The sequence below is a fragment of the Danio rerio genome, chromosome 17 (genome assembly GCF_049306965.1).
Source record: "Danio rerio strain Tuebingen ecotype United States chromosome 17, GRCz12tu, whole genome shotgun sequence".
Lineage (NCBI taxonomy): Eukaryota > Metazoa > Chordata > Actinopteri > Cypriniformes > Danionidae > Danio > Danio rerio.
Genome location: NC_133192.1, coordinates 30,107,472 through 30,122,853, shown reverse-complemented (window position 1 = coordinate 30,122,853; position 15,382 = coordinate 30,107,472). Strand labels below are relative to the sequence as shown.

General features: G+C 36.3%; 1 protein-coding gene across 5 annotated transcripts in view; it reads right to left on the bottom strand.

Annotated features, from left to right (window-relative positions):
• heatr5a (HEAT repeat containing 5a) overlaps positions 1-14,720 on the bottom strand; it is a 41,723-nt gene extending 27,003 nt beyond the window's left edge. For 2 of the 5 annotated variants that reach the window (XM_009293121.3, XM_009293123.3), the window contains exons 1-13: positions 14,595-14,720; positions 10,698-10,900; positions 9,354-9,565; positions 9,130-9,238; positions 8,314-8,463; positions 6,708-6,879; positions 6,309-6,466; positions 3,809-4,058; positions 3,571-3,726; positions 1,980-2,230; positions 1,222-1,333; positions 401-553; positions 122-221 (exon numbers count right to left, since the gene is read on the bottom strand). In XM_009293121.3, the coding sequence (XP_009291396.2) occupies positions 122-221; positions 401-553; positions 1,222-1,333; positions 1,980-2,230; positions 3,571-3,726; positions 3,809-4,058; positions 6,309-6,466; positions 6,708-6,879; positions 8,314-8,463; positions 9,130-9,238; positions 9,354-9,565; positions 10,698-10,823 (1,949 nt within the window). In that variant the 5' untranslated portion in view covers positions 10,824-10,900; positions 14,595-14,720. 5 annotated transcript variants of the gene reach the window in all.
• Between the last annotated feature and the right edge of the window lie 662 nt (positions 14,721-15,382).

Here is a 15,382-nt window from a genome sequence, read left to right as displayed (position 1 = left end):
AGAGAGGAAAAAAACAAAAATGTCACAAATATTTATCTGTCAACATTAGGATTTAATTTTGCCACACTTTAAACAACTTCATGGTGTTGATTTGTATTTTAAGCAAACAAAATCCACTTACTGAGTTAGTAGGGCCACCGCACAGGACAGGAGAGGAACAAAGCAACAGATGACATCATCAGTGAGAAGCTCTTTGCAATGAACCACCAGACTCTTTATTGCTACAGGGAAGACCACAAGCTATGAGGATCAAACATCATGGCGAATATTTATTCCTAAATATGTGTAATCAATAGCGAACAATCTTTATTATTACTATGATGTCAAGAAAAAATATCAACAGATTGTATGGTGCATGAAAAAATCTTATTTTCCCTTAAAATAATTGAGAGACCCTCACCACACAGTGCTCCTGCCCGACCCTCCAGGGTCACCTGCCAGGTGAAGGAGTCTCCACGCCGCAGCTCCATCTCCACATCCTTTACAGACAGCGGGAAGGCACATTTCCACAGCAACAGCAATCGAGGCAAGTGATGCTCCATTACAGTGGAACCTTAAATAAAATATAAAAAAATAACAAAATAAAGGGACTATATGCATGAAACTAACTCCTTGAAGCTACAGTATAGACACATCTTGTGTTTATTGAAGATCATGTGTAGGCAGTAGGGGTGGAACAGTTCGCAAAAACTGCTGGTACGCTTTGTAGTTTGGTTCGGCATACACTGCACACACAAACAAATACCTATTGCAATGTAAATGTCATCATTCTTAAATCCAATTTTAGCATTAGAGTTTTTATTTCCATCTTACTCACACAATTTTTGCCTTTTGTTGTTTTTGTCTTATGTTATTGATTAATTGTAATAAAAAAGGTAGCTGAGAGAGAAAGACAGAAACACAGATCTTTAGAATGATAAAACTTGAGTCATATGAGTTTGCAACATTTAGTGTTAAACAGTCGCTGTAAACTCTGAATAAAGGAACAAAGTTAAACCGTGATGTGACAGAACAGATGCCCCTGGGCCAGAACACACCATAACAACCTGCTTCAACTGCAGAGATTGAGCGACTAAAGGCACAGACATGAATGAGTGTGGCAGCTAACAAGTATCAATAGTGCGGGATATAAACATATTACAGTCAGAGAGCAAGATAACTGAACGGATATTTTTTTTTTTTCCCCGAGCACTGTTCCACCCCTAGCACACAAACTCATACCTAGTGTTGAGAGGGCACTGAGTAGCAACCAGCCTCCTTGAGTGCGCTGAATGGAGATTCTGCTGTTCTGAGCTGCAGATCTCAGCAGATCTTCAGCCAAAGTCATCACCATCTGAAACCAGTCCAAGAGGAAGCAGTGATGCATCAGTTTTGATCATGTATGTGAAATATGCCTGGAATGATGCTAACAACATTTACATGTGCCCAAAGTGACTGGTGCATTGTTTTTTTTCTTTTGAATTCCAAGGAGAGAGATAGAACAGTCCAAAAAAAAAAAAAAAAAAAAAAAAAACTAAAAACATTTTCATAATTCACTACTTATGTGTGACTGATAAGAAAAACGGTCAGCTAAATATTTTTTTTACCACAATGGTCCAAAATATTTTTAATAAAATATAACTATAAAATAAAGGAATTTAAGTTTGTGGAGGGATAAAATTTGCCTTAAAGGGTTAATTTTTTATGAGATGCAATAAACTTAATTGAATTAGTTTTAATTTCTCAATGTTTAGACAGTATTTCACAAGCTCAACTTTTACGAACAAGAAATTAGTATGAAAGCTACTAATGGGAGTCCATACAGTGCTACTGAGTGCTACTGGAAATTGCAGTTGCACAAAAACACCTCCAGTAAAATAGAATCAGCTGAACACTTTCTGTGTGAACAAGTCTTGAGCATAGGACACAGACTGTGAACGTCTTTAAAAAAGCATGAACAAACTCTTTGTTTGTTTTAAGATTAGGCAAAGAACACATACCTTGCCCTTTGAATGTGATATTCCCAGTGGAGAGAGCTGTACGGCCCCCAGCAGAGCAGCGATGGCAGCACTGTATCCTGCCACGGCCTCTGGGCATGACTTCAGGGCATTGAGCCTCTCTACGCAGCGGTCTAGCAACACCGCCACCTGAGCTGGCATCCCTACGGCAATACACCGTAGGCACCAGGCGGAGGCCAGACGAGCAGATGCACTGGGGTGAAGAAGAACAGAGATCACGGTGTCCAACATTCCTGGCAGGAAAAAAAAAAGCAATTGAAATCAGTCGTCACAATCACATATGCCAGTCTGAGCTCTTCCTGGGATGATTCTGAAGCTGAATGGATGTGTAATATCTGCACCTATTTGAGATATCTTCCTTCATCCAGGCTATAGTATGACACATCTATTAAAACATGTTTTAAAAGACAGTCAAAGCGTTAGAAATAGGTTGTTGTCCATACCAGCTAAAGTGAGAAAACAATTACAGCTGTTGATAAACCTATTGGCCAATACTTGTGGACTGCAATGAATATAAGATTTATATTTATCTTTTAAGGCCTTTTATTTTCTAGATTTTATTTTATTTACAATTTATTTTACTTACAATATCCTATTCATCCTATCCCATACATATACGGCTTAGTCCCTTTATTAATCTGGGGTCGCCACAGTGGAATGAACTGCCAACTTATTCAGCACATTTTTAAGCAGCAGATGCCATTCCAGCTCATTCCAACCCATCTCTGGGAAACACCCACACACACAATCATTCACACTCATACACTACAGACAATTTAGCTAACCCAATTAATCTGTACTGTATGTCTTTGGACAGTGGGGGAACCCGGAGCACCCGGAGGAAACCCACGCGAACGCAGGGAGAACATGCAAACTCCACAAAGAAACACCACCTGACCCAGCCGAGGCTCGAACCAGTGACCTTCTTGCTGTGAGGCGACAGCACTACCTACTGCGCCACTGCGTCGCCTGTTATCGAAAATGAAAATAACTGGTATTTTAATATATTTTAAAATGCAATTCATTTCAGTGTCGGGAAAGCTGAAATTGTTATTTAATGAATGTAATTGTTCCACCTTTCAGTGTCACAATGTAAAAAAATGTTTAAATATGTTGAGTCAACAAAATGTGGAAATGTTTATGGTTAATGTGTGGAAATATATAGTTTTCAGCATTCATTGGTGAGCATTTGGTTTAAAGAACAGCTTTTATTTGAAACTGAAACCTATAATTTAACTTTATAATTATAATTCTACAATTTAATAATTTGAAAAAATTAGAGATTTTTAAGGTAATTTTAAGTCAGTGGAATGTTTACTAAATAAGCTATTTAACCTTTTCATTTATATAAATTTTTATTTACATTAACTCCCAACCTTTTAAGGGTAAAATAATACAATAGTTAAATAAATATACATTTTTTTAACCATGATTTTACTTGCCATGTATTTTCCTTTTTTTTTTTAATGCAGGAGGGTAAATATATGCAACTCTCCATACAGCATCTAAACATGCCTTAAAAAGGTTTAATGGGGTGGTCAAATTATTTGTTGACCAATAGTGCATAACAAACCTATTCCAGTGTCCTGCAACAATGGAGCAGCAGTAGAGCTCAGGTCCTGTACCAAACTGCCCAGCTCCAGCAGGGCACAAACCAACACATGCTGACTGGCTGCAACATCCGCAGGGCTCACACGCGTCTCCATGTTTCCTTCATGAAGAGATGCATCTGACAGAAACATGGGACACATTTAATACACCAGACTCAATATCCAACCCAAGGAGACCTAAATATTGGCCTAGTTTCGTACCCACAACCCTCTTCTGTTTGCTGATCACTTGACAGATCTCCTTGGCAGCGGCAATTTGGGCCTTTTCCCCTAGCAGAGTGCCAAGAGTGGCCCGCAGAATGAAGGAGACACAGCAGCGGCAAGACACAGCATCTGCTGGGTATTGTGTGGCCCGCGTGTGAGATGCCCACTCCATGAGGAGAGAAAGAAGTCTGGAGAAGTGCGTCTCCAGCCACACACCACCCAGAATAGACACAAACACCACACATGTCTGTTTAAAAGAAAGTCGATGGCATTCAGGTTAATATCATAGACCAAAAGGATTAATACAAAATGTATTTTTAAATAAAATAACAGCAAAAAAAAAAAGAAAAAAAGTAAATATAAAAAAATACTTCATTGTAGAAGAACCAGTCATGCTGTACAGTTATAATTAAAAGCAATGCTGATATTTTTTGATGAGAAAGTTCTGTGAAAATAAACAAGACTTAATTGCTGAATGCGGTAAATTCGCAGAGACTTTTATTTTTAGTCAGCAAGCCCCAGGGCTTCCAGTGAATTGTCATTCAAAAAAAAATTATTAAATATCGCTGCTGTTAAGATCTGATTTCTTAAAAAAAAAAAAAAAAACTGCAATCATCACTGCCTGAATGAGATACGATATAAAGTGTGTATCAGACCAAACAAGATGCACTGCATTGAATTCCATTTGCCCGAGGCGTCTTTAAAATAAGGAAATTAATTGTACCCCAGTATGCTGCTAATGACGGCGTTGTAATTACATTACAACATTGATGCTGGAACAGAAATCTTATAAAATTGAAAGTAGTCACATAAATCTTGCACCAAAAGTTCATAATTGGCTAAAAAAACACTAGCTCTGCATATAGGCCATTAAACAGATTTATTTGTATTAATGTGATCAACTCTTTCTTAACTGCTGCTTTCTTTCAGCTACTGTATAATTCTAGTTTTAAAAAGTGCATTGTACGTATGCATATTTATAAAAGTTATGCATTAGAGGAAAAAAAATGTTGTTTCTGCTGACCACTGATGACATTTTCTCAAATCATGTCATTAAGAGCATAAAATGGAAATAGCTTAAAACAACAAAAAAGTGACATGTTGTTAGATATGCTAATGGTCATTTTAAATGAAACAATACCAATGCTTTAACCTCAGCTAAGCAAAATATTTAAATATTTCTCCATTTCTTAAAGAATTAAAAAAAAAATTAATTCATATTTTATTTAAAATATGGAGAAAAAACAAAACAAATGTTAAAATTTTAAGGAAAAGCATGCCTATTAAATGTAGGAATGTAACGAATCACCCGACTCACGATTTGATACGATTCACGATACTATTAAAAAAAAAGAATACAAACTAAAGAAGACTAATTAATATAAACAAACTAAAACTGTGACTGTGCTGGGGTTTGACATATTTTAAGAAATATGAGAATATCTATGTTTTCTGGCATAAGCTGAAGTCTTTGCACATTTACAACGGCCCCAGCTGAAAAATCTCTTCCACTGAGGACTGAGATGGCTGGTGTGGAGAGGTAAGCCTTTCCTAAACCAGAGAGCAGTGTGTGCAGAGATGGTCAATAGGCCCTCTGCACCAGGGGGACTGGCCATTGGCATAAAAACTGATTATAAAATTACTAATTATATAGTAGGATAGAGACAGGAGTTGAACTTAATTATGAAGGTGAATAATTAACATTACCTATATAATTAATTAGTATAAATATCAGTGTGATACACTTAAGAAGAGATAATCTTGAACATTTTTAAATAGTAAATAATAATAAGCAAATGAATAAAATTGGTATAAACCAATATGAAAAGGAGAGGGTCAAATAATCTAATACATGGTTCTAAAACAGAATAACGGTCTCAGTCTGAAAAACATCTTCACACTTTCATTATAAAAACACTGACGCACTGTGTTATCTTTGTAGCACTTGTTAGAGCATGGTTTGGCTTAATAATAGTTTTTTTGCAGTAGTTTTTCACTGTGCTGGCGGTTTATGTGCTTTATATTCGTTGTTGTTTAAGAAGCAAGTAAACGTCTTTTCGCAGTATTTGCACAGATGGTGTTTTTTTGGCGCACTTCACAACTGTCATTCTACTCTACCTACTCATTGGCGTAGAGCAAGAGGTGGAGAGGCTTGCAAAGCCAGCTTGCATCTGTAAACACAGTGCCCCCTCTGTTCAAAAAATGTATCACGATTCATTCAACATTTCTAATCATTTGAATAGTCAAATATTTGAATCAATTTTCAAGCGACTCGCGGCGAATCGTTACACGTCTAATTAAATCCAAAGAAACTACATTTTTCAAGTGGTATTTAATTTTTTCAATGTAAAATTTTATAACAGATTTGTCAATTTTTGGGAAAATTCTGCACATGAATGAAGAATTTATTTATTTTTTGTGTTATATAACATTCACCGGTTCCCATTTTTACCCAAGACATAAATCAAAACAGTGGCACAAACAGAGGATGAGCGACCTGTGTGATGCCCACGCGCACATCTCTGCTGACTGAGCTGGTCCCTTTCAGCATGTCTCCACTGGCCCGCAGGAAGCCAGCTCCACCCCGTAGGAAACCAGAGCTCAGAAGCTCCATCACCTCCTCCAGGGAGCTGCGCTTGGAGCCCGGCCTCGGAGCTGAGGAACAGGGGAGGAAGAATGAAAAGAAGAGAAGTATAAGAGAAAGTGAGACAGCGCAAGGGGATAAATGATAGAACAGATGGAATGGAGTGGGAGAGAAAGATGAGCGTTACATTTGCAAAAAAGAAAAGCGGCATGTGGGAAACAGAGGAGAGGAGGGAAGGTTTGGATTTTTTATGATCTTCATGACAAGATGATCAATGTCCTCCGAGGATGCTGCTGAATGAAATCCACCCACCTATAGCCTGTCTGGGCTCCAGTGCTGATGCTAATAAAGTGCCAAGCAGCTTTGAGATGCTGACTCGGACATCGTAGTTTGAGCCCTCAAGCGCTCGGAAACAAAGAGTGGCCACATTCTCCAGCTCTGTGGACCACAGGAAGACAGCCTCTCGCTGGAGCTCCAAAAGACACTACCAAAAGTAAAAATAATAGTTAAATAAAATAAAAAAATTAACTTTTACTTGGAACAGACAAAAGCATTCGAACTTTCACAAGTAACAGTCTGCAATATATGCTCAATAACTTGATTTTCAGGTGCTTTTTAAGTAAACGATTTTTTTAAAATGAAATCTGTGAGATTTTGGTCCCTCCGTTGAAATTCTGTTTACTCAAAATTCTTATTATTATTATTCAATGATTTAAAAATCCAAATGAAATTAGTGGTTTAGTGTAGGAAGCCAAATTATCATATGCATTTATTTATGTGGCAAAACATATCTTTCTCACCAAGAAAGACAGTACAGAATCCAAAGACAGATACTGATAAGATCAGGGCCTGGTTAATTTGTGGATTTTGAGGGTCTTAGGATGTGGTCACATGTTGATTGGTCAGATTGTACGTCTCAACATTTCGGCTTTGGTCACATGGTCAAAGAAAAATACTAAATAGATGGTAAACTTTGCTCTGGCCTCTTTTTCTGCTCTGTGCTTTTCCTGCTCTGCAGTTCTCTTCTCTAAATCTACTGCTATCAAGCTATCTTCAGGGCCTACTTTTTTGTCTCTCTCTCTCTCCCCCACTGTCTCTCCCTCTCAGGTAACTTTATTTTACATTAAAGATAGGTACAATTTATGTCACGTTTTTATCCTTTCATGTTTAATCATTTTATAGAGTTAGGTTGTAACTAATTCAGTTGTAACCATCGCAAGTTATTGTCATTAAATCAATTCATTTTCAAGTATTTGTGAATTACGTTTGATTTAGCATCAACACTTAATTGCTCCATATTGCAACACAATACAATCACTTAATAGCAACGCTCTCCCACATTTTTAGCTATTAATGCTACCCTCATTTCCACTGGTATAAGATTGCAGAAGGATGGTTTGACTAGAAATGCAGTTTTCACCATCATACTGATAACTTTTAAGTCGTTAGACAAAACTACAGTTCAAACCACTGTAGTTAAATACTCATTATTTTACAAGCCTTAAGAAATCTTCATATTTTAGTGTTTTTAGATGGGAATAAAAGTTTAAATTGTTTATCATATCAAGAAATTGGTAAGTCTTTCTGGATTAAATTGCTTGATTGACAAATGTTTTATTTGAATGCTTTACAAACTTTTTGAAGGTGAAAACAATTTTAAACGGAGAGGAAGAAATCTTTCAAATTTGATTAAAAAAAAATCTTCATTAGCATTCTAGTAGAATAAATCTGGATAAAATGACATGGTGCAATCAATTTGTTGTGAACTGATCTCTTTAAGATTCCACAAAAGAAAAAAAACATATTTTCCTTCAGTAATCTATGAATGCAAACCCTTGCCCGTCCATAAGCAATATATGCTTTGTGAAGCAGACTAATGATCAGCAACTGAGGCATGTGGTTGAGTTTTTTTTTGTACCTTTGCAGCAGCACAGCGCACAGCCATGGAGCGATCAGTGAGACCAGTGCGAGCAGCTTTATAGATGTCTCTGTGACAGGATACAGCACTTACACCTAAACCCCTCAGAATCCTCTCAACGCACAGCATGATCTCACAGCGACCCTGAGACTGGACACATCAACACACAAACATTACACAGATTTAAAAAAAAAAAAATAACAAAAATATATATTTTCTACAATATAAAAATATTATTTGCATCCAATTTTCTCTATAAGAACAGGCATCCCAGATCACATCAATCACAGAAACTTGTGTTTACTTTAAGTTCAAATGTGGTTTAATTCAAGATGAGATGTTTAAATATCAAACTTTCTGAAAGATAAAACTTTACATACACCAAAAAAAAAAAAATAAAAAAAAATACTGTTCAACCAAAATTTTTATTGTACTGGGACTGGTTGTACTTTTATTTATTGGGGCATACAGAGTAAAACATGTTCTTGAATAAGCAAAAATAAATAAATAAATAAATAAAAAATAGTACATTGAGATAGGACTGTGTTGAAGTTTTATGTTAGAGACAGGCTAACTTTATTCATTTATTTTATCATATAATATTTTGATTTAACTTCATGATGGTGAATTAATTCTGTCCACAAAGTTTTGATAAATTATGAGTCGTTCAAGAGCAAAATGATAAAATTATTTATGTGATGACTTTAAAACACCAAGTTTGGTCATCAAAACAAACAAAAACATGATTTTCCACAATCGCGTACAGTCACATCTTTATGTTTTTGAAATGACATAATGTTGCAAGGCCACACTTACCTCTGCACTCCTCATAGCTTTCAGAAGGTTTGTTGTGGTCTCTTTAAATGAGTTGATGAGCAGTCGGCCCAGCTGCTCATACAGCGCACCCAAACACGCCACAGCTGCCCTGTAGGGAGCAATAAGTAAAGTCAGTGGCAGAGGATCAAGCTGAAGCCCATCTGCAGTGCAGGCGGTGGGTGTGCGTGATGCGTGCATGTAGGCCACAGATTTATGACACTCACAGTCGGGTAGGCAGGAAGCTGGGAGAGTCATCCTTGCTGCGGATAATATCATTACAGCGGTCCACAGTGAGGCTGGACGTGAGGGAGTCGCCCACTCGATACACTAGTGCTAGGCACTGTGCCAGCAGCAGACGCGTCGGGGGACCCGGAGAACTCGTCAGTACTGTCGTCAGCTGCTCCACCAGACGCTTCTGTTTCTGTTTTACATCAGCCTGCCACACAAAAACCAACACAACATATTGTTTTGTTTAGGGGTGCGCTTTTATTTTTCACTATCAGCAATGTAAACATTTAAAAGAGAGAAAAAAAATGTAAGAACACAGCACGAGTCAAAGCTCACGGTCTGACCTTTATTTTATAAAACATCTGATTTACATGCATACTTCTAGTCAGTTTAAAGAGATAGTTCACCCAAAATGAACTATTTCCCAAATTGTTCCAAACCTGTTTGAGTTTCTTTCTTCTGTTCAGCACAAAGGAAGATATACTGAAGAATGTTGGGGAAGAAAAAAAAATTCAGCCACTGATTTTCATAGTAGAAACAAAAAATACTTTGGATGTCAAGGGCTGGTATGACCAGGGAAGGAATTAAAGAACTATGAACCCCTCAACTTGAGTAATAAATAATAGAAGGGAGAAAGGTTATATTGATTAGTTACACTGAGGTAATGTAAAATACACAGGGAGATGTTTAGGAATTGACACTCGACCATCATCCAAGACATGTCTGAGATTCCCTGGATTAAAGACAACGAGTTCTATCTAATTGAAGTGTAGTAGGCTATACTAAGTGTCCTACAATTAAAATGTGAATTGAATTAATGGTCGAAAAAAATCATCTAAATAGAGATGCTGATGTGGGAGAAGTTAAATCAGATTGTTGCTTCAATGGACTTTGTTGGGTGTAACTTGCTGTATCCTTGTCTTTTTTTGTTATTAATTCACTTTTGGTGGTTCACTCCGCTGTGGCGACCCCTGATTAATAAAGGCAGTAAGCCAAAAAGAAAATAAATGAATGAATAATTCACTTTTGACTAGATTACGTGGAATCATTTACTAAAGGCTTTTTTAATAGTAAAGAAAACAAAAAAAATCTGTAAATTTGACTCGCGTGCCAAATGTAGTGTTAATTGTGTTTCCCAGCACGTCATCAGCAAGAAACTCACACATCGCTAGTCCATTGCAGGCTGAGAAACAGACGGTGGAAAGGCAGACAAATAATCAGAGAGTCTGTTCTGAAAGGCTTGCTTCTGTTTGTGTCCGAAAGAGAAAGAAAGAGAGGGAGACAGACAGAAGTGTTCCTACTCCAAAACAGAGAGCTTATTGTCAGCGGCCTCGACTCACCCGGTCTGTGGCAGGGAGAAGTTTCTTGAGGAAGCGCAGCCACTCGAAGACGAACTCAGCCCTCTGGTGCTCCGGCAGCTGACTGCAGGCTTCCTCGTTGAGCAGTAAACTATGAGCCTGCTCCATCTTCCTGGCTCCCTGCAGCTTTTCACCTGAGACCCACGACCCCAGCACCTCTCACCTTCCAGAAGCATCCATCTGCTCTGAAGCAAAAGTTTACACCAAAGTGCCGTGAGGAAATACTAAGGCATCCGTGGGAAAGGTTAACAGAAAACTGTGCAGAAAAGTAAATATATTGAAACAAAATAAGCAAATGCTGCTTTATTAATATCCTATTTTATACATTTGAATATTTTGAATTGCGTTTATTGTTTTTAGTTTAGTTAAGAAAGGTATTTTGGTATTTTTTGTGATTTCTATTAGTTAGTTAGTTAGTTTTATTTATATCTTTTTATTCAAATTTTTTTATTTCAGATTTTGTTAGTTTAGTACATTAAAGTAAATAAAAATGAGCAATGGGCAACTAGATGAAATAAGTATGATTAATATAATATTTCAGTTAATGTTTATTTTAAAACATTTTGAAATAGTTTCAGGAGTAATAATTTTTTTATTTAAATAACTGTTTAAGAATAACGTTTTATTTTTTGCAACTTAGATAGGATCTTTATTACGGTGAGCGAGAGAGCTTAACGTGCTGCAATTTAAGAAAACACATTCTATTACAAAAATGACAGCAAGTTGAGAAATTATCCTCATCAGTTTGACAGCATATATGTGCTGCAAATCTTCACAATGCAAAAACATTTTAATGGGCTGCATTTTCTCACATTTGCAAAAAGAACAGAACACAACAGAAATGTTTCAAGTGGACTATAAAATGTGACGGACGCCGCTGTGCTGTGACTTTTGCTCAGTGAAGTTGTAGGTGATCTCTGAAAGGTGAGTTTTTGGTTTGTTCAGGTTAATATACTGCTTCCCTTGTCGTTTGTAGTTTATTAGCCTGAATAACCATAACCTAAATAGCCAGGTCTAGGGCTGCGCAATTTGGGGAAAATATATAATTGCGATTTTTATTTTTTTTTTTACATATACTGCGATTTCTGTAGTCTGTAGTCAAGACTCAGCTCAGTATTCTGTATTAGGGATAAAAAATCATAATCGTGATTATTTTGGTCATAATTGTAATCATGATAACTCAAAATGATTATCAGTTGAAGTCATAATTATTAGCGCAAAAAAAAATCGATTAATTGCACAGCCCTATTCTGTATTGTAGCTTCTTACTGCTAAAATGCAGTGAGTGTTAGTTAAAAAAGGAACTGAAAAGATATTAATTACTTAAACATTTATTCAAATTAGTTTCTAATTTAACTAATTTTTAATTTTAATATTCAGAAATGACATTTTCATTTTTCTCTAAAGCAAACAGTAAACACAAATACAATGACCTTACCTTTCTGTAAACAAGTTGAACTGAAATTAGGGAGATATGGCTTATATAAATATATAGCATATTATATAGCTTTTTATAAAAACACAAAATAATAGTAAGTAATTATAAAAATACAGAACACTCAGCAAACTAACATGGCTGAAACAACTCTGAAATTTAGTTTGCTGTTGCTTGCTACAAGATTGAGTGTCAAAGGGAAATTTCATTTGACTTTTTATCAATACACTCATTACTCAATCGTGCACACTCAATTGGCTAGTAGGCTATCACACACAAACAGCATTAATCGATTAATCGCACAGCTCTAGCCAGGTCTTTCACGTTTTAGGGTCCCCTTCAATAGTTTCCCTTGTGTTCCATGTTATTTAAAAGTGTTGTGAGATAATGCAGCGTTTTATTCATTTATTTGTGTTGTAAGAAAAAAGGCAGGTTTTTTTTTTTTTTTGCGTTGTGAGAATTTGCAACATGTGTGCTGTCAAACTGATCTTTTCGCAATTTGCTGGTGTTTTTTGTAATTGCACGTATTTTCTTAAATTTCAGCATGTTAAGCTCTCTTGGCCACCATACTTTATACATATTTATACAAAAGAAAATATCACTTCAGGATTTATGGTATGGGTTTAAGTAAAATGCTAATCATCAGTTTATTCTATAAATAGGGTTTCTACATGTTTCATCATGTCACATTTAAGATTTTTAAGACTTTTTAAAGACCATTATAAATGAAATTTAACACAAGGCTAAACGCTAAGAATTTTTTCTAATGGCCCAGTTGAAACATTAAAAAACACGAAAAAGTAATGTTATTGTAAGGAAGATAAGCAGGCTATATTGGTAAATAGTCAATAAATAACATTTTGTTAAAACTTTTCCTGAGATGTTTCATTGGATAGGTGTTGGCCCGACTGGGTAGACTTACATGGACATAGGAAAATTAATACATACAACACAATATTTCAGTGAGTTTAAGACTTTAGGCCTTAAAAAGTCTTAAATTCACTGAAATATTGTGTTTTAGGCCTTAAAAAGTCTCAAATTCACTGAAATATTGTGTTGTAGGCCTTAAAAAGTCTCGAATTCACTGAAATATTGTGTTGTAGGCCTTAAAAGGCTTAAATTTACTGAAATATTGTGTTTTAGGCCTTAAAAAGTCTTAAATTCACTGAAATATTGTGGTGTTGTAGGTCTTAATTTTCCTATGTCCATATAAAGCTACCTGAATTTAGTTTTTTGAAATTTAAGACAATTTAAGAGCCCGTGGATACCCTATATAAAGGGCTAATAACATTTCTTCCACGTTTTAAATAAAAACCATCATTTAGAGGCAGGCTATTGGTCAGAATAACTAATTAAGTGGCTTTAAGGTACAAATACAGGGTTCTTAAATCTTCACTCTTACATCTTTTCCTTTGCACGAATACATGGCATCTAAAAGAAACTAAAATGAAATCACAAGTCCCAAACTATACAAAAAAAAACTGTTGTAATAAGGAACTGATGCAATTAATATGACTCTACACGTCTGTATTTACTGATAACAATGTTGCTGTGTTTCCTGTTTTATAACTTCTACATTTCATCTGAACGCGAAAAAGTCTGTAATAATATCTGTTCATGATGAGTTTACTGGCCTTGGAACGTCAATTCTTCAAAAAGTAGCTTGTAAACTTATATGTTGCTGCTATGAATTATGCATAATGTCCAGTGCGTCTGCGCAGTCTTGAGAGAAATCAGCAGATCATGCCATTATTACAGTGTTTAAATAAAATAAGAAAACCTCAAATGGGAAGTTTGTGGGATACTGACATCAAAGAGCCTGTCAGGAGGGTACATAAAGCATGGGATAGTTAAAATGTATGTCAAGTTTGCTAAATGGTAAGTTATATTGGAGGGAGAATGAGATCTTACTTTTCTGAGCTTTTTTAAGATCCACAAAATGTCACTTATATTTCAATTTGGCTCAATGTTGCAGTTTAAACTAAATCTGCACGATACATATGATTACAATGAAAGTGTTTAATAAATAAAACTGCATTATTAACCTTTGTTCGTTGTTGCTTTTGATTTAAAAAAATCGAATCTGTTTGAGAAATGCATCAACATATTTGCATAAACAGGGCTTTATAAACGTGTTTGATTTGTTGATGTATAACAGATGATGACTCCAGGCTAAATGAACAGGACTCCTGCTAACCCGATTTGCTGCCGCTTCACACAAAGATTGTTATCCTCTAACATTTATTTTTTAACTAAACATAAGACAATCTAAATTGTAACATGTAGATGTCAGTAATTTAGTAACTGTTTGGTATTTTGCTAGCCTAACGCTAGCTTATATCCAATGCTAACTAATTCCTCTGACATGCTAGCGGGATAAATCTTCAAAAGCAGCAAATTTGTTGTATTTAAAATGAAAATATAGTGAGAAAAATGTGTATTACCTGCTGAATCCATCAACCGTATTGTAAGGGGGAGGGCAGTGAGAGAGGTATTTCTCTGTTTGAGTCGGTTGTTTGTGTGTAATTCCTCAAAGACATCTGCTTGCCTGAAAGTGCGAGTCAAACTGTGAAAAGCAGCCACGTTAAAGAGAACATGGCCGTGAGTCACCGCTAGAGGGACACATACATTTTGCCATTACTGGAGTATTGCTGCCTAAATTTGCTACATGTATAGCAATTTAATTTTTGTGTAACAATATAACATTAGCATTAATGGGGTATACTCAATATAGGTGACATTTATGTGGTATAGCATTTCTAAACCAACCAACGTTTGATAAGATTCACCAATTAGGAGAGGTCAGGACTTGGGCTGGGTTACTCACTGAAGCAGGCTTGAGCCTGGTCAGTACCTGGATGGGAGACCACATGAGAAAACTAGGTTGCTGTTGGAAGTAGTGCTAGTGAGGCCAGCAGGGAGCGCAGAACCGTAATCCCAAATCCTAATGCCCCTGTAAAGTAAAATAATGTGAAGGACTCTCTGTTGTCATTAAACGTCCCATGGCAATTCTTGTAAAAAGTAAAGAATTCCCTCCATTTGGCCCTTACCAAATTATCCCCATCCACTGAATTGGCAGGATCATTGTCTCTCCACTCCACCAATAGCTGGTGTGTAGTAAGTGCGCTGGCGCCGCTGTCCTGTGGCTGCCATCCATCGAATCATCCACATGGATGCTACACACCGGAGTCGTAAAGACCCCCCTCATGTTTGTAAAACGCTTTGGATGCAT